Genomic DNA, 20,249 nt, shown 5'->3' with positions numbered 1-20,249 from the left:
CACGTGTTAAGTGAAGACCCTACTAACTGCACAAATAGAAGTGCTGAGTAGACAGTTGTATATAAAAATACGTAGTTTGGAGGAAAACCTCGAGATAGAAATTTCTGAGCCGTCACGATGCAGCTGCTGTTTAAAGCTAGAAGTAGGGTTANATCTTGGACAAAACTCTCCAAACTATTCCTCAAAATCCTTCTTTTCCCAAATCCTATAAATCCTTTCCTCGTAGCATTTATCGATAACAGAACTTTTTAATGAATGTGTGCGTTTATTTTCCAACTCCTCCCACTACAATCTAAGCACCTGGAAGGCGGATGACCTCGCTCACCACCGGGTCCCCGGAGCCCCAAGCAGGCCCTAGCATGAAGGAGGAACCCAGTAACTATTTGGTGGCAAACAGGCTGGCAGTTCAAGACTCTCATCCCGGTGAAATGATCCTTAAAACACGCAAAGACGCAAGGTGGAGGCACGTTGCGGCAGTGCTGCCGAGGATGTGAAACAGATTAAAAACAACCTAAGTGACAGGAAGAGAAACTTAATTAAATAACTCCACGCGAAGGAACACTGTGTGCCATATACTCGCTGCTTCTGTCAATGCTTCTCAAAGTGGAGTCCCTAGACCCGCTGTGTCAGAGCCACCTGAGAACTTCCCAGAGATGGAAAGGACCGTACCTACCAATCTGCGGTCTAACAAAGCTTCCAGGTGATTCTGAGGGATGTTAAAGTTTGAGGATGACTGTTTTAAAAGAACTTAGAAGGACACAGATTTCTATAAAGTCTTCTATTAAAAAAATACATATATATAACAGCAGAGGTTTCCGGTGAAGACAGCAGAATGAAAACACACAGCAGTCTTTGCTCTGTCCCATTGCTTACAATTACAGAGGAATTTTTTAAAAGACATAAACTAAAGAACAAATAACACGGGAAAGGAGGCAATAACAATAAAATTTTATTTTTTTAAAGTTTATTTATTTGGGGGCGCCTGGGTGGCTCAGTTGATTAAGTGTCCGACTCTTGATTTCAGCCCAGGTCATATCTCACGGTTCGTGAGTTCGAGCCCTGTCTCAGACTCCGCACTGACAGTATCTGCTTGGAATTCTCTCTCTCCCCCCTCTCTCTCTCTGCCCTACCCCATTGCTCACTTGCTCTCTCAAAATAAGTAAACAAGATTTAAAAAATATGTTTAAATAAATAAAATAAAATTTATTTCTTTTTGAGAGAGAGAGAGAGAGAGCTCATGAGCAGAGGAGAGGTAGAGAGAATCCCAAGCAGACTCTGCACTGTCAGCATGGAGCCTGACATGGGACTCCAATCCACGAACCGTGAGATCATGACCTGAGCTAAACTCAAGAGTTGGACGCTTAACTGACTGAGCCACCTGGGTGCCCCAGCAATAAAATTTTAAAAGTTAGAAAGCATACAGACAGGTGATTACTGCCTCAGCAGTGTTGAGAAAGGTGGATTCAAAGCTAGCAGTAGAGAAAACCATAAACCAATGTAACTTTCCCCTGCGAACCTCTAAAGAAAGCTCCAGAATTGGTTAAATCCTGGAAAGTGGGTGAAGGTAGGTCTAACACCAGAAAGATTACTTGAAAGTCTGATTGAGAAGCAGTTAGACACTCAGACTCATACCCCAACCCCATCCGGCAAATGCCTGCCCTTTCCCAATGTGGGTAGAAAACTGGAAGTTTCTTCTCTGGCGAGAGTAAAACGAAGGGTCTCTGGAATAGGGTATGTCAGTCATACACACAGTTGAGAGTAGAGTGGATCATGGAAAACAGCAAGTGCAAGTGTAGTGTTGAGTACTGAGAGGACCCCCACCCCCACATTCTCCTCAGGCCTCCTTCCCAGAACAGCCAGGATTACACCCTCCAAACAGGACTCAGAGATTTCTCTTGAAAATCCTATCAGCTCAGGGGGAGAAGATTTAAAGATGATAATGCTAGAGGCCTGCTAAGAAAATAACCCAGCTAGATCATGCACAGTGCAACTAGCAAAACTCACTATGGACACAAGGCTTTCACTCAATTTTTGAGTCTCTTTTTAAAAAAATTTTTTTTAATATTTTTATTTATTTTGAGAGAGAGAGAGAGAGCGAGAGAGAGAGAGAGAGAACACACGCAGGGGAGAGGCAGAGAGAGAGGGAGACACAGAATCTGAAGCAGGCTCCAGGCTCTGAGCTGTCAGCACAGAGCCTGATGCAGGGCTTGAACTCATGAACTGTGAGATCATGACCTGAGACAAAGTCACTTGACTGACTGAGCCACCCAGGCGCTCTTTCAGTCTCCATTCTTAAGAAGACCAGCCATATTAGGCTCATAAATATTTGAAGAAAACCTCTAATACAAAAAGCAGAAAACAACATAATCAATTCAAGGGAAAATATTATCAACATCATATCAATATCCTCAGGAAAATAAGAAAAGATCCTCCACAAAAACAAGGGAGTAAACCAGGAAGGATGAAATAGGGTCAAGGAAACAAGGAATTTAACAAAAGAGGGGTGAGAGAGTCTTAAGGATTGCAGTAAAGAGATACAAAGACAGTCACGTCACAGGTTTAGAGATACTTCATTGTGGATTAGGGTAGGTCAGAAGCTCCACAAAGACTTCTTCCAGAAGATGAAATTGGTAGAATATCTAAGAAATTGAGAGATTTTCAGGACTGGGAGGAAGTGTGGAGACACACTAGCAATAAATTATAGATTAGTAATAAATAAACTGAAAACTAAGAGAGTGAGAAGACAATTCTCAACTCTGAGAAAAACCAAAGGATCTACGGTAAGTGTAATCATAGCAAGTTATGTGGCTCACAGTGGGTTAGCAAAAAATTATAATCATACTGGGAAGACAGAGAAAAAGAAATGCACAATTGTGTGCTGGTGACTGCATGGGGAAGGCGCAGTGAGTAAGGTATGAGGGAGCCAACGTTCATCTTCTATAGTCGGAACTTAACAGCTAATGTCCAAAAGCAGAAATCAAGATGTCGTACTATAAGCATATGCTATGGAGGTATGGCGGCTACAGGGGCACCTGGGTGGCTCAGTCAGTTAAGCATCCGACTTCGGCTCAGGTCATGATCTCACAGTTTGTCAGTTGGAGCCCTGCATCGGGCTCTGTGATGACAGCTCAGAGCCTGGAGCCTGCTTCAGATTCTGTGACTCCCTTTCTCTCTGACCCTCCCCTGCTCCCATGCTCTCTCTTTCTCTCAAAAATAAACAAACATTAAAAAAATTTTTTTTGGAGATATGGAGGCTGCAGAAGAGCTGAAAAAGAACGTCTCTTGGGAACAACACATTTAGGGGAATAATAGACTATAATTTTTTCATATCAAACATCATAAATCTATCTGATTTACGTGCATATAAAATTTTGATTAAAAAATTTAAAGAAGGAAGTAGTTTACATTTTTGTAAAAATGAAATAATAAAACTCTTTCCCTTTCTCTCTATATATACATGAATAAAAAACTTTCTGGAATGATCTACTACAGCGAAGTGGTTTGTTTCGGGATGGTACAATAACTGGTGATTTTCTTTGTGACTGTATTTTATAGTTGTGAAGTAAGAGTTGTATCAGTACTCACTTTACACGTAAAAACGAAAATAAAGCTCTAAGGATCATCATTTACTAAAAGCAAACACCAAAACAAAAACTCTTCACATAGGGAAATAATCTGGGGCGCCTGGGTGGCTCAGTCGATTAAGCACCCGAATTCAGCTCAGGTCATGGTCTCTCAGTTCACCAGTTAGAGCCCCGCGTTGGGCTCTGTGCTGACAGCTCGGAGCCTGCAACCTGCTTCAGATTCTGTGCCTCCAGACTCTTCCCCTCCCCTGCTCTCATACTGTCTCTCTCGCAAAAATAAATAATAAACATTAAAAAAAATTTGTTTAAAGACACAAAACATAGGGAAACAATCATGGTACTCTAAAAGACTTGGAAGACTTGAGAGTCCTAGTCCAGGGGACAGCTGGAGTTCAGGCCTGCCTGACAGCATGGAAAGGAAACTCTGGAGATTCACTGGGCCCAGCTGTTCTAGGATTCTAACTTCCTTACCTCTTTGGACACACAAAATAACTTGTCTGAGATCTGTGTCACTGTGCAGTCCAGAAAGTAATGTGGAGATGCTGATAAAAGGAATTTTCACTCTTTAGAGGGAAGAGACTTGCAAAGAAACAGTCCACACAAGAAATGTTCTGTTACAAATTTTATATAATCACACAACCCAGGTTTCCACAGTCCCTAACACTAGCAACCTCCCAAAGAACTCTGTCAGCACACATCAAGATTCTAGTAATCTATAATACGAGCCTGGTCTGTTCTCTGAGGTCTGTTTTCCACCATTTTTTTTTTTAATGTAGTGTAGAAACAACTAGAATCATGAATAAATGCATTGAGAAGGTCTATGCCTATTACCTTAAATATACTCTTTATCTATTTTAAATTATGGAATTAAATCAGAAAGTAAAACTCACACACGATATGACAAATTTTGCTTCAGTCAATGATTAGAAATCAGGCATATCATCTTTGACTCTTACCTATCTTACCACGTGGCTAAGATCTCTCATTTCTCTGCTGGAACTTTTCTTTGAAAATTCTGAGCCCACAAATACATGATCTTTATTGAGTTAGCTTTGTTCTTTCTGGATCTACTTATTGTTTAACACCCTTTAAAAATCACACAAAAAGGGTGCCTGCATGGCTAAGTTGGTTAAGCATCCTACTCTTAATTTCAGCTCAGGTCATGATCTCATAGTTTTTTGAGATCGAGCCCTGCCTAAGCTCTGCACTGACACAGTGGAGCCTGCTTAAGATTTTCCTTCTCCCTCTGCCCCTCCCCGGCTCACGCTCTCTCTCAAAATAAATAAATAAACCTAAAAAAATTTTTAATAAATAAAAATCACACAAAAGTACTCGTGGAAAAATGTACCTTTTTAAAAACTGCACTAAGATTTAATTTACCTTTCTCCTAGCCATATGATTTAGCAAGTCATTCTTTCTTGCTAGGCCAAGTTCCTTCCCTTGAAATATGAAAAGACTGGACTAAATTATTATTTTTTTAAGTTTCATTTTTATTTATTTTGAGAGAGACTGAGAGAAAGAGTGGGGGAGTGACAGAGAGAGACTCCCAAGCAGGGTCCGCACTGTCAGCACAGAGCTCGATTCAGGGCTTGAACTCCCTAACCGTGAGACCATGACGAGTTGGAGTTGGAAGCTTAACCAACTGAGCCCACCCAGGCACCCTTGAACTAAATTACTTTTAAGGTACATTATCAGCTTTAAAATTCTAGGTAGTCTGATTCTCATTTTTACCTGATTGTGATGCTTTGCTGATGGGGAAAGGCTTCTGAGTACGGCCATCAGGCTGAGAATCTGTTCCACTTTCAACAAAAGAAAGGCAGCTGAAGTCACTCAGCCCCTCGGGCTCACTATCCCAGTCTGAATGACTCGGGTTGTCTTCTAATACCTATTTGCAAAATAATATACACAAAATTATTACACAGGAATTGAAATCACAGTTAATCCCCAGGAGCCTAACCAAGTCCTGCCCGTCGGAAGCACCATAAGGTAAAGTATCCTAGAGAGCTGTGACCGTCTGCCAAGTTCCTAAGACCAAAGACCTTACCCGCGACAGAGTGCCCCCCGGCAGCTCCTGGCAATGCTCCTGGAGAAGGGCTACAGGCCGGCTGCGCGAGGGGACAGGTGGAGCAGACACATCGGCTTCCTTCTCCCTGGAGCCAACATCTCCCTTGTAGCTCTAGGAGCTACAGCAACGCACACATCGGCAAGGACGCCATGCGCACTGCCGGCTTGTCTTCACTTTGTATCTACGTTGATTCCATTTCTCCCGCCTGCACTACCCTTCCTTCTCTCGCTCTCCAATCCGTTGCTTACTCTATCATGCTGTCTCTCAGTCAACTCTTCTTCCTATGAGTTCTTGATTCCCTGAATTCCTGGGGCACTTTACCATTTATAACACTTAACTGATAAGGATGTACTGTCTCATACCATTGTCGAATGTTTCACACACGTATTGCTGAAATGCGGCTGGTTACCTAAAGGCCTCATTGGCTGACATTACCTTGAGGAAACTGATCACAGTCAAAAAGCCACACTGTTAGTTGTGCAGACCAAGAGACTCAATCTTATGGAGAGGAGGCAAGACTCATGTTAAGGAAACTCACAAGAGAATAAAGCAAATAAATAAATTAAAAAAAAATGTTTTTTAAATTCAGGGACGAGATGCTTGTGTCCTCTGTTACTCTGTTAAGCATGCTCCCTCTCTACAGGTAAGCATGAGACAAGGTACCCCATAAAACTGGCAGATGAGCATGGACTTACTGAGAAAACTGAAGCAATCAGAAGAAAATGTCCACAAGCTTATGCAGGTGACCATCTGCCAGGAACTTGATCGTGTACTCTACTCCCTGTCTGTTTCTTCTGGTGGACTATCCAAGCTCTCATCTAAAAGGCCAGCTTCTCCCTCTGTGCACCCAATTCTACCCCATCTACTCAAAGATTATCCCTCACTTCTACTGTCTCTATCTCTCCATTGAGAACTTCTTCTCTTCTATATCATTCCCATCACTACACAGATATGCCATCATTTATCCCACTTAAAAAACCTTCCTGGATTCCGTCTACAACATAAATTCTTTATATTTTGCAACAAAATGTCTTGGAACAGTGATCCAGACTCGCTGTCTCCAATTTCTTCCCAGTCTACCTTATACCTCATTCTTGTTATAAGATTTTATTTTTTTTTTTGAAGGGAGGAAGGACAGAGGGAAGAGGGAAAGAGAGAATCTTAAGTAGGCTTAAGATGGCCCACCAATATATGAAAAAATGCTCAATATCACTCATCATCAAGGAAATACAAATCAAAACCACAATGACATACCACCTCACACCTGTCAGAATGGCTAAAATCAACAACTTAGGAAACAACAGATATTGGTGAGGTTGTGCTGAAAAGAGGACCGTCTTGCACTGCTGGTGGGAATGCAAACAGGGGCAGCTACTCTGGAAAACAGTATGGAGCTTCCTCAAAAAATTAAAAATAGAACAATCGTACGACCCAGCAACTGCACTACTAGGAATTTATCCAAAGGATACAAAAATGCTGATTCAAAGGGCACATGCACCCCAATGTTATCGCAGTGCTAACAACAATAGCCAAGTTATGGGAAAAACCCCAATGTCCATCAACTGACAAATGAATTAAGAACATGTGGTGTATATGTATACAATGGAATATTACTTGGTGATGAAGAAGAATGAAATCTTGCCATTTGCAACAATGTGGATCTAACTAGAGGGTATTATGCTACGCGAAATAAGTCAGTCAGAGAAAGATATCACCCATATGTGGAATTTGAGAAACTTAACAGATGATCATAGGGGAAGAGAAGGAAAAATAAGATAAAAACAGAGACGGAGGCAAACTGTAAGAGACACTTAGACACAGGGAACAAATTGAGGGTTGATGGGGGTGGGGAAAATGGGTTATAGGCATTAAGGAGGGCACTTGTTGGGATGAGCACTGGGTGTTGTATGTAAGTGATGAATCACTGGATTCTACTCCTGAAGCCAAGACCACACTGTATATTAACCAACGTGCAAATTAAAAAAAATTAATTAAAAAAAAGTATTGTCTGTCCCAGTACATTCAAGATATTTCTCTTGAGTTTATTTAAATTCACTGACCCAGATTCAAAAAGGATGTTTCCTGGGGCGCCTGGGTGGCTCAGTCAGTTAAACATCTGACTTCGGCTCAGGTCATGATCTCATGGTCTATGAGTTCGAGCCCCACATCAGCTCTGTGCTGACAGCTCAGAGCCTGGAGCCTGCTTCCGATTCTGTGTCTCCCTCTCTCTCTGCCCCTCTCCCAGTTGTGCTCTGTCTCTCTCTCTCTCTCTCTCAAAAATAAACATTTAAAAATAAAATAAAAATAGAAAGGATGTTTCCGCCCTAATTGCTTAGGTGAGTCCCCCTTTCATCATTGTCTATTGCACAGCTTACCTCCTCTAACCTTCTCGTTCTCAGGGCCTATTCCCTTCCCTCAGACCCAGGCTCCTTAGTCCTGGGCCACGCAGTTCTGCATGTGGAACCCAGGAGACCCCAAACCAACAAGAAAACGCTGAGCCAAGTTTCTAAGCTCTTAACAAATGTGTGTCAAATAGATTCAGAATCTCTTCTTGGCCCTGGAGAGTAAGTACCTCACACCAAACATCGAAGTTTATCAGACTTGCCTTTCTCAGCAGTGGAATCCTCCCCGACCCCAAATAAAATGTCCCTTGGCATGTTCGTAAAACAGTTAAAAGCAAACTAAAATATATAAACATAAATGTTCTGGGGGATGGGGGAGGGGGTGGTGAGGCACCCAGACTTATTTTTCTTCACATAAAGACTGCTGAGTAGAGGGTCGCCTGGGTGGCTCAGTGGGTTAAGCGTCCAACTTTGGCTCAGGTCATGATCTCGCCATTCCCAAGTTTGAGCCCCGCATCGGGCTCTGTGCTGACAGCTCAGAGCCTGGGGCCTGCTTTGGATTCTGTGTCTCCCTCTCTCTCTGCCCCTCCCCTGCTCGTGCTCTGTCACTCAAAAATAAATAAACATTAATAATAATAATAATAATAATAATAATAAAAGACTGCTAAGTAGAGATAACTGAGCTGAATCTTGAAATACCAGGTTGGGTAAGTGGGTTTTCCAAGCACAAAGAATAACATGCCAAAAAACACATTTTAATACCAAAATTAATAGAAATTGCTTAAACTTCTATTGAGAACTTAACGGCAAATTTCTTTCTTTCGACTGGTCAAATAAGAAATGAAAATTGATTCCCATGTCTAGATCAGCGACCCCGTCCTTCCGGACCATGACAGAAACCTCTTCACTGATGCTTCTCTGACAAGCATCATAGATCCAGATGAGGCTGAACCTGTTTTCAGCTCTGCCTCACTCTAGAAAGGTCTTTTCATCCTACGTTTCAGACTTGTGACTTACCGTAGCCTTTCTTCTGCTGGTATAAATTGGGTTTTTACAATAGGCCTGCTTGCTCTTCTGAAGGTAGCGCTTCCAAAAATTATGTAAAACTTCATTCTAAAGTAGAAGGGAAGTGAGTGTCATTCAGGTGACGACAAACACACTGGTGCATCTCTACCACTTGTACTTCACATGCTGCCCTCCATCCACACGTATTCTTACCTTCCTTACTTACTCGCCTGAAAAATTATCATCACAGAATCAGGTGTATGGCAAACACTGAATAAATTCTTCATACGTCTCTGATTTTAGAGAAAGCAGAGACTAATTCTGTAAAGGTCACCTAGTTGAAGCCCTTCCTTTTGCAAGTTAAGTAAATTAAGAGAGAAAGCAATCAACTTCTACAGGACTACACTTCTGGTTGGAGGCAGAGCTGCTGCTGGGTCCAAGTGGAAGTAAAATAAAACAGAACAAACAGAACAACTGCTCTATTATTCATCAGCTACTTGGCACGGGGCACCCGTTAGCTCTAACACAGCGCTGCAGGGCGGCCGTTATCCCCATTCTACCACCTCGGAAACCGAGTGAATTGGCCACCCAGCCACTAAGTAGACAAACCAAGAATAGGATTTGGAGTCAGTTTTGGTTCCAGAGCCTGGGTTCTTAGAATCATGCTGTTCCTGTGCCATTTAAATGGTCAGGTCTAACGGATTATGTTCGTTGGCTAATTTCAGACAAACCATTTTCAGGATCAACCTCGATGAAGTGGGCAGAAGACTACACAGGAGTAAACCCTGCTGCAGCTATTTGGTACAACTACATGAAACTATAAATTAAAAAGCATTTATACATAGGATGACTGGGAAGAAACCAGATGCCCAAACCCCTAGACTACCAGCAATCTTCCCCAAGTCGATGACCACCATGGATGCCATCTGGTCTCTCATGTTTTTGAATTTTTAATTCCTATCATACTTTTCGGGGTAGGGCCAGCCTCCTTTTAGGCTATAAACTGATCTCGAGGGCACTCTTTTTGGCTTGACCCAAATGCTGGTTTGAACAGCAAAGGCTCCTCTACAAATCTTTCCTGGGTGACTTCAGTCCACATTGATCTTTCTCCCTTCTCTTTTTACCCTTAATGTCATTTATGGGCACATCAGTCTATCATTTCATTTTTTTAAGAAAGTATCTTTTTTTTAAGTTTATTTTGAGAGAGAAAGAGAGAGCAACCAGGGGAAGGGCAGAGATCGGGGCCGGGGAAGAATCCCAAGCAGGCTCAGAGCCCGATGCGAGGCTTGATCTCACAAACCAAACCATCAGATCATGACCCAAGATGAAATCAAGAGTTGGATGCTCAATCAGCTAAGCCACCCAGGCGCCCCTCTAGCATTTCATGTTTACTCATTCCACATATGTGTAAAACGCTCTCTATAACTAGGCTGGGTCTCTTAGCACCTGGTTTCCAATAATGGGCACGAAGCAAGTGTATAATTACTACCTGTGGCTCAATAACTGGCTTTTTAAAGAATTCCTGAAATGGCTTCAATCAGATGAAAAAACACGAAATTCACATAAGAGCAGGGACTGCGGGACTCCAGAGGAACAGCAAAGTCCAAGTGTGGTCCCTGGGCCATCAGTGCCACCTGGGAACTTGTTAGAAATGCAAATTCTTGGGGCACCTCATGGGGTTCCGTGCTTGGGATTCTCTCTCTCCCCCTCTCTCTGCCCTTCCCCCGCTACACACACTCGTTCTCTCTCTCTCAAAAATAAACAAACATTAAAAAGAAAAAAAAAAAAAAGAAATGCAAATTTCAGGGCCTTCCTCCAGATGTACTGAATCGGAAACGCTAGAATGAGGCTCAGCAGTCTGTGCCTTAACCAGCCTTCCCGGCGATACTGGGACGCATTTGAGACCCAGTGGTGTCACGTACCGCTCCCCAAAGTGCGTTCTGAAACTCAAGTCCTGGTGGTTGCCACACACACACGTGCACTAAAGGATTTTCTCAAGTTGTGAAAACTGCCTACTACTTCCCCTTGGCAATTAAACAATCACGTTAACACACAGAAGGCACCAAAAAGTCTGCAAAGTTATTTGTTTTACTTCATTTAACCCAATGTTTCCTAAATATTGAAATTAAATATACTTATATTAGTATTTAATATTTAATATTGAAGACTGAAACATTTTTTTAAGTTAATTTGAGACAGAGAGAGTGTGAGTGGGGAAGGGGCAGAGAGAAAGGGAGAGAGAGAGAATCGCCTTGAACTCATGAAACCGCAGATCATGACCTGAGCTGAAATGAAGAGTCAGATGCTTAACTGACTGAGCCACCCAGGCGCCCCTGAAGACTGAAACCTTTTTTCTTTTCTTTTTGGATGTATTGCTTATTCATATTCGGTAGAGCACACTTCAGAAGTTATTGGTCTAATAAAGGATTAAAAAGCAAAAACATCAGAAAAAATGATTTGTCCAGTAGCCCTAGGGTCGTTACTGATAATCCTACTTTTCTCCTTGGTTTCACTCCAAATCTTACTGTTCTTCAAACAAAACACAAAGCTAGCCTCTAGACGCAAATGGACTTACCTTTAGTTCGGGGCCTATTCCGAGGGTCTTTAAGGCTTCCGCTTGTTGATAAAGGATGTGCTGAAAACCTTCGCACACATACCAATCCCAGCCTTTCTCTAAAGAACAAATAACACGCTTCAGACACGTGCGTTCCTATCTACTATGTGCTGCCACATAGTTACGACTTGGTTTTACACATCACAGCCGCAATTCTGTTGTATTCCTGGGTAGGGTTTCCATTCTTACGTTCTCTTGTTTCCAATCTGGCAAATATGTACTAAATGCTAAAGCTAAACCCCATTTTTATAATTCATCAGATTTTAATATGTTAAATTATCTACAATTTTTTGAAGTACTAATGGAAAGGGCAGAGAAATGGAGAGTCGCCATGTTAAAAAATGAAATAACCTTTAAAAGTATGTACCGAACTCCAAAATGTACTGTACTGGACAATACCTGGCAGAATCTGAAAGGAAAGAATGTTCCACACTCAGCCTCAGCTTCTCCGGCCCTCTGTCCCAGTCACAAAGAAAGGGGACAATGAGTCTTTGGAGAATGAGTGAACAAAAGCCAAGACGTGAAGGTTCAGGAGGGCAGGACCGGGCACTAAGCACATTCAGAGAAAATAAAGTGCTCGATGCCGTTCTGTTTTCTGGAGACAGTTCCAGACTACGGGGAGAAACGGGAGGCAAGGAAACAAATACTTACTGGGCCCTGCCTCGGCACCAGCTGTGTGCTGAGTATTTAAAATACATTATTTTGGGGGCACCCGGGTGGCTCAGTCGGTTAAACATCCAACTTCGGCTCAGGTCATCACCTCATAGTTCGTGCGTTGGAGCCCCGTGTCAGGCTCTGTGCTGACGGCTCAGAGCCTGGAGCTGCTTCAGATTCTGGGTCTCCCTCTCTCTCTGCCCCGCCCCTCCCCCTCGCTCTGTCTCTGTCTCTCAGAAATAAATTAAAAAAAACAAAAAAATTAAAATACATTATTTTCTTTAATCCTCAAAGTAACCCAAAGAGATTGGGAAGAAATCTGCCTCCACTGCAGACAGAGCAACATGTTTAAATAGAACTACCAGTTAGAGAAAATATTAAAATCTGTTAAGACCCCAACGTTTTACTCCTTCCTGCTGCACAATGTTACAACTCTCTGGGAAACATGGTATCGGCACCTCGGACACGTGGCTTATGAAGTCTGTTACTAGGACTCCAAGCCCCCCTCCTCGCAGAATGTCACAGCACTCCTACTCCGCGTCCTGCTGACTAACCCAATTTCTGGAAACGGTCCTGGGTTGTATATGAGTAAGAAAGAAAGCCTCTAATTTTGATGTGTTCTGAAGCTGAGGGAGTTTAAGCTCTTTAAGCTGAATATGTGTGCACTCTCCTTGCAGAATGCCATTCTTACAAAATGGTAAAGTCATATTTAAATTCTTTCTGAGTTCCTATTTTATATAACAAATAGTGTTACCATTCTCACTGTATGGATGAAGAAACTATGTAGGGTCAAAAAAGTTGAATATAAGACACTTGACATCTAATTTGAAGCATCTAAATCTCCTTCAGCAACTTAAGTTTAAACTATACATACTTTTTTAAAGCAGGCTTCATGCCCAGCGTAGAGCTCACTGTGGGGCTTGAATTCACGACCCTGAGATCAAGCCCTGACTGAGATCCAGAGTCGGACCCTTAACCTACTGAGCCACCCAGACACCCCTAAACTATACATTTTATCTACTTAAGTAAAATCCATATTAATCAAGTTTTACTCTAATAAAATTTAATTAAAATTAATCAGCTTTTAGCCTAATAAAAAGTCACCATTAAGGGTAAAACAGAAACACAAGTCAGCATTTAGGCATTCTCTCTGTTATCCATCTAAGAATATCAATGTATTTCATATAGCTATTGCACTACGTTTGTATATCTATATTTCATGCGTGTATATCCTTAAAGCTACCTCACGTGCAAGACTCCAGTTATAACTAGCCTGGTTTCAAACTGGAGGATGTGGCCCCGGGTAGTCACAGAAATAAAAAGCAGCAGACTTGGGGACCCCGGGTGGCTCAGTCGGTCAAGGGTCTTGACTGTTGATTTCGGCTCAGGTCATGATCTCACAGTTCATGGGATTTAGCCACCTATCAGGCTCTGCTCTGACAGTGTGGAGCCTGCTTGGGATTCTCTCTCTCCCTCTCTCTGCACCTCCCCTGCTCGCAAGTGCACACACTCACACTCTCACTGTCTCAAAATAAATAAATACATTTTGAAAAATAAAAACATCAGATTTTACCTCAGATTCTTCTCAGTAATATACTCATTGGATTAATGAAATAAATTACCTTTCTTTTTTTTTTTTTAAATGTTTTATTTATTTCTGAGAGAGAGAGAGAGACAGCGTAAGCAGAGGAGGGTCAGAGAGAGAGGGAGACACAGAATCCGAAACAGGGTCCAGGCTCTAGACTGGCTGTCAGCACAGAGCCCGACGCAGGGCTCGAACCCGCGAACTGTGAGATCAGGACCTGAGCCAAAGTCGGACGTTTAACCGACTGAGCCACCCAGGCGCCCCGTAGATTACCTTTCAAAGCACGCCCATGCTGAGATTATTTTAAGGAAAATAATTTTCCTATTTTAAAGGGGTGTGTTCAAAATTCAGGGTGAGAAATGGATTTCCAAAAGATGAACATCATGTTTAACTCACCTATCCTGACAATTTCATAGTTGAGTCATTTCAGAAAATAAGCATTTTTCTTTAAAAGCATAGAATATCGGGGCGCCTGGGTGGCTTAGTCGGTTAAGCGTCCGACTTTCGCTTAGGTCATGATCTCGCGGTTCGTGGGTTCGAGCCTCGCGTCAGGCTCTGTGCTGACTGACAGCTCAGAGCCTGGAGCCTGTTTCAGTCTGTGACTCCCTTTCTCTCTGACCCTCCCCTGCTCACGCTGTCTCTCTCTCTCCTAGAAATAAATAAAACATTTAAAAAAATTAAAAAAAATAAAAAATAAAAAAAATAAAAGCACAGAATATCATATTCATATAGACACGAACATAAGAAGAAGAAATATACTCCATTATTACTTTTTGCATGATAGTTGCTCCACTGGAAAGACAACTCATGACAATAAGCAGGATAAAAACAGGATATGCTTTAAGACATTTACTTCCAATTTTACCATCAACAATTACCCACCTTTAATTCCACCTTGGAAGACCTATTTACAACTCTGGCAACTTGTCTAGAATCCATTTAAAATTCCACCCCACATCTCTAAGCACACATGAAGAAAAGGCTTACCAAGTTTTCTTTTTCTTTTAAGTCCCCGGCTGATGGCTTGTATTTTAGTATTAGGAATAGCCCCAGTGTTGATGACTTCCTTTGATTTCTGCAGGAAACAGACAGAACATGAAAAAAAAAAGATGGTTTTAGATCTCCCTAAATGTATTTCCAAGCATCCCTGGGAAGCATAATGAATCAAACTGTGAGTGCCAGGACCAAGGACAGTAACATTTGGGGAAAATTATATCAACTGTAACATTCTGGTTAACCTTCATGTTGGTTTTTCATTCAAGATTTTTTACTACTTAAAACAGTACCTGGAACACAATAAACAATAAGTAAAAGTCTGTCAAATTAATAACCTTTTATTTTAAATCACTTTCTAATTTTTTTCAAACAAAACCTAAAGTTAAAGTCAAACTTGTTCCCTTTTTTTCCATCCAAGCATACTCTGGAATTAAGAGAGCTGTATTTATTGTAACCAGCAAAGCCTAAACTACACACAGATTCATTTCATCCTGCTTTTCTATGTATTTGAATAATACAGCTTTCACTTCTGAAACTATAAAAGTACTACTTTTTATTTTTAATCAAACGTACAGAATTTTAGCATGACTAAATGGTGATTTTAACTCATCCCACAGTCTTCAACTCGAAGTGCTCTCACGGGCTGGTACCTAAGATTCTGCCTTTCTCATAATCAAAATATAAAAGAATTAAGTCTTTTTTTTTTTTCTTTCTATTTTTGAGAGAGAGGGACAGAGAGAGAGAGAGAGCAGGGGAAGGGCAGAGAGAGAAGGAGACACAGGATCTGAATGAAGCAGCCTCCAGGCTCTGAGCTGTCAGCACAGAGCCTGATGTGGGGCTCAAACCCAAGAACTGTGAGATCATGACATGAGCTGAAGTTGGATGCTTAACGGACTGAGCCACCCAGGCGCCCCAAGAATTAAGTCTTAATGATGGAAGAAAGGTGAAGATTTTTAACCAACAGGCAACATTTATATATTTCTCTAAACTTAGAGATTGGAATGAAATTTATCGGCAGCCTTCACTAAGAGTAATAGAAACACCCTTAACAATAGGATTTGGGAAATGCATTTCCTGTAGTCAGAGAAACCACATTCAAAGCAATTTTAGTGGACTGGGTTGGCCACACTAAAAACAACGATCCATCAGAATACATCCCAAAGCAGTTACCCTACAAACACAGGTACAACTTGTAAGGAGTAGGCAGGGAGGGGTGCCTGGGTCACTAAGTCAGTTAAAGGCAAGCGTCCGACTTCCGCTCAGGTCAGGGTCTCATGGGTTGGTGTGTTTGAGCTGAGCCCCATGTCAGGCTCTGTGCTGACAGCTCAGAACCTGGAGCTCCTTCGGATTTGTGTTGACCTCTCTCTCTGCCCCTCCCCTCCTCTTAAAAATAAACAAACATTAAAAAAATTAAAAAAACAAAAGGAGTAGGCGGAGGGGGGAGAGGGAAGGCTTAAAATCTGGAGAAAAAGCTAAATATCTAAAGCCAGATCGGTAATTATTTAGATTACTAAACGGTTATATTGTGGGATATTTTTGCAGGCAATAAACATGTCCACAAAGTGTTTAGAATAACATGGGAAAACATTTAAGACAGAAGATTCAAAAGAGCTCGCCCATATCCCCTTTCCCTTCCACACGTAGAAAAAAAGAATCTAAAAGGAAGTGATTAAAATGTTGTAGACTGAGATTACTGGTGATTTTAGCTTTCATCTTCATAATTTCTAAATGTTCTACAATAAATCTGATGTTATAATCATAAAAATCTGTTAAGCTCACACGATTCTAGCCTACACCTTTATTAAATACCCATGAAACACCTGCAAGAGTATCTGTGGCCTAAACTGGCCAGAGTTAAGACCTAAAATACACCAAGGTGACATTCTCATTCCTTTACCAATTCCGAAGGCTTTTTTCCCCCCAGATTATAGAGAGTATCTAGAGTTTGAGAACTATAAGCAGGGTAAGCTGGAGGGCAATGAAGGTGGAGAAAAATAGGAAAAGTTGCACCATGACCTCTACTCTGCATTGGTGTGATGATGTCTCATCGGCCATTCTCCATCCACTCGATATATCAACTAGGTATCAACATTGCCACTCTTCCACACCACACTCCAGACAGCACTGGTCATGTCCCATTCTATGTGAAGAACATGTCTGCAGTGTCACAAAGCCAAGAATAAGCACTGACGCTGTGTGACACACGGCTCTGCCTATCATATGGAAGGCACTGAGTTAGGTTCTCAGCCTATACGCAGATGTTGCCCATCTTCAAGAATGCTACGTTCCTGGGGCGGCTGTGCTGACACCTCAGAGCCTGGAGCCTGGAGCCTGCTTTGCATTCTGTGTCTCCCTCCCTCTCTGCTCTTCCCCACTCATGCTCTATCTCTCGCTCAAAATTAAACATTAAAAAAAACAATTTTTTTTTTAAAGAATGCTACATTCTTGACGAATTACTCTACACAGGTTGCCTTTCAAATGTGGAACCAGGCGGTGTGGTGGTATCGGGATCTTTCAGGTCAAAGTGATTACAGTAGGTTTTATCAGACAGAATCAAATAGGAATGTTATTAAAGGCAGAAATAAAAGAGGCAATTAGTTAATGTAGTTTAATTTCTACAAAAATAGTATGCTGACTTCATCTGCTAATGACGAACTGTCCAATTAGACGCAATCTTCCTTCGCCGAGTTGACATTTGCACGGCCACTGCAAAAACAACAGTGAGTAAAACTGCCAGCGCCTTACACGCACCCAAGCAGAGTATCACACTGCATCTAAAGTGAATGAGCTGATGCATGTACATACGCGTATGCACATATGTGTAACTACACGTAGAGACACACATGCAAACACCTTCACGAAACCACCACCGTAACCAAGATGATAGCACACATCCACCCCTCCCAAGTTTCACCAAGCTGGCATTTTCTTTAATATTCTGTGTGACTCAAATGGGAAGCAGGCATCAGAACTTCAGCTGCACACTGAAAACAATGATTGCTTCCAGGAAAGCTCTTGGGTGAGCTACAAGGTAAATTAGCCACTTTCCTCAAGAGAAAAGAAAAAATGCTTTTAGTTGTTTTATATATTTTGCCCAAGTTTTTAGTTGTTTAATGTAGGAAGATAAATCCAGTCCCTGTTACTCCATCTTGGCCAAAAGCAGAAGTCTACACAGTTACTTTTCTTTGTCTCAAATTTGCCTTCCTTAAGTCTATATGGTGAAGGTAATATTTGCTCCTTCCTGGCTCTGGGGACTTGGAGCAAATCCTTTTCCAGAGAGGAGTGCTGCCATGTTTAGCCTGTCCAGTAGCAGACCGCCCACACCTTCGATACTTGTGTCACAATGCCCTGTAACTAGAACAGGACATAGCACTCACAGTGTGAAGAGGCCTCACTGACCAACGTTACACAGGACAGTATGACAATCTCTAGTGTAAGAGGCAGGTGCGATGGGTAAAAGGAACACGGGAGTCAGAACACTCAGGTTCACGTCCTGGCTCAACACCTTAGGCCTGTGTAACTTTGGCACATTCACTCAACTCATGAGCGCTCCTCACCCCATCAGTGGGCAGGCAGCATGGTATACCTCACAGGTGGACATTAGGAGAAAATGAAATAATGGATATGAAAAGCACTTTGTAAATCTGGAAGGTACTGTACAAAGACAAAATGATAATGAAGCATATTTTCAATATTCCCAATATTCTCACTCTGACATTCCATCATCCAAACCTCTAAACTACAACACATTAAAAACTCTTACAGAGGTATTAACTCATAAGAAGAAATGCATCACCTTGTAAGTACAATGTTAATGCTTTTCCCTTACACGACACAGTCTGAATCATGGCATCATTTGTAAATGCGGCCCAACATCGTTTCAAAAACCCATCCTAAATCTGATCTGCACGTTCCTTAACTCATGTGGAAGCGCGTGAAGTCTGCTTTCACTCTTGGAATCTACACGCTGCAGGAGGGACAAAGATAAATCAATTACTCGGGAACTACATCACGTAACAGGCTAAAGCTGCACTTTCAAAACACTGGCAAATGCAATAAAAGATGCTTGTTACTTACTTCTGTGACGCTGTGGCAAGAAGTGCAGTAATATTTGCCTTCATCCGTAAGACCCCAAGAGACAGCGGCACACTGAGTGCATCTTTCTTTGAACTCTTTCTATAGGAGCAGATAGAAAAGGGGTTACTATCAAATCATATTCACCACATTACATTTCTATAAGAAAGTTCCCTGGGGCTCAGTCAGGGCACCTGGGTGGCTCAGTCGGTTAACATCCGACTTTGGCTCAGTTATGATTTTGGCTCAGGTCATGATCTCACCGTTTGTGGGTTTGAGCCCTGTGTCAGGCTCTGTGCTGACAGCTAAGCCTGGAGCCTGCTTTGGATTCTGTGTCTCCCTCTTTCTCTGGCCCTTCCCAACTCAGGCTCTGTCTCCCTCTCTCAAAAATAAAATAAACATTAAAAAAAAAGAAGATGGTTCCCTGGATTTTACCCTATATTTTTTAAATATCATAGAAAATAAACAATATATCAGAGATTGTCTATAAGGAGCAGTTCAGTCTTTTGAATAGTTTGAAAATTACTAGAATTAATTTATTTCTAAAAGTTTCTAAAATTCTAAAAATTTCTTTTGATTAGCTTGAGAATTATTGAAATCACATTATTTTTAAAAGTTTCTAAAATGTGCAGTGGGTGAGGGAGGAAAAAAGAAGAAAAGGTGATGGGGTGAAATGGAAAAAAAAAAAAAGATGAGCAAACAGAACTCCTTGAAAGTGCTGTGAGGAATAAAGATGACAAGATTTAAGAAAAGACTTTAAAAACGGAAACAGCAGACCATTTGCAATGTCCTTCGTGATACTAGAAACAGACAACAAGAGAACCAGATTTTTATTGTGGCGGTTTCACGTTTCGATGTATTCATTCAGCAATATAAGGAGCAATAACACAGGATTCCTACTCACAGCAAATACAGGTTAATGGTGAGTTATAATTCTTAATTCCATTAACCTGGCATTTACAGACGTTAACCATCCATCATCCCAGAACCATTAACTGAGCATATAACGACGAAGCCCCTCTATCGCCGTGGCGCTTCCGTCCATGCATACGCTGGCACTACATTACCGATCCGCAACGTTTAGGTCTTTGACCTTGTCGTTGATCTAGTTACCGAATACTCCTTCAAAAGGGTCAAAGAATGCAGCATTTTATGTAGTGTGTTAGAAATGAATGCCGGGTTTATCTCCACAGGTTGGTAAAGTTTGCAATGACCCGGTACTGGGAAGCAGCGTTACCTCGGGGCGGCCCGACCCCGAATTTGGAATCCCCCAACCGAGACGGCGGCCAGGATTCCCAGAGAGCCAGGCGGGGGCTATAGGGGAGCCGGC

General features: G+C 41.8%; 1 protein-coding gene across 2 annotated transcripts in view; it reads right to left on the bottom strand.

Annotated features, from left to right (window-relative positions):
- Positions 1–20,249, bottom strand: part of TAF1B (TATA-box binding protein associated factor, RNA polymerase I subunit B) — a 74,531-nt gene that overhangs the window by 54,156 nt on the left and 126 nt on the right. For both annotated transcript variants that reach the window (XM_077751042.1, XM_077751043.1), the window contains exons 2-6: positions 18,923–19,021; positions 14,837–14,924; positions 11,572–11,669; positions 9,009–9,104; positions 5,316–5,469 (exon numbers count right to left, since the gene is read on the bottom strand). In XM_077751042.1, coding sequence (XP_077607168.1) covers positions 5,316–5,469; positions 9,009–9,104; positions 11,572–11,669; positions 14,837–14,924; positions 18,923–19,021 — 535 coding nt within the window. The remainder of the gene's footprint in view (positions 1–5,315; positions 5,470–9,008; positions 9,105–11,571; positions 11,670–14,836; positions 14,925–18,922; positions 19,022–20,249) is intronic.

This window comes from Crocuta crocuta, unplaced genomic scaffold (assembly GCF_008692635.1).
Source record: "Crocuta crocuta isolate KB4526 unplaced genomic scaffold, BGI_CrCroc_1.0 scaffold129, whole genome shotgun sequence".
Taxonomy (NCBI): domain Eukaryota; kingdom Metazoa; phylum Chordata; class Mammalia; order Carnivora; family Hyaenidae; genus Crocuta; species Crocuta crocuta.
This window is presented reverse-complemented; position numbering and strand designations above follow the sequence as displayed.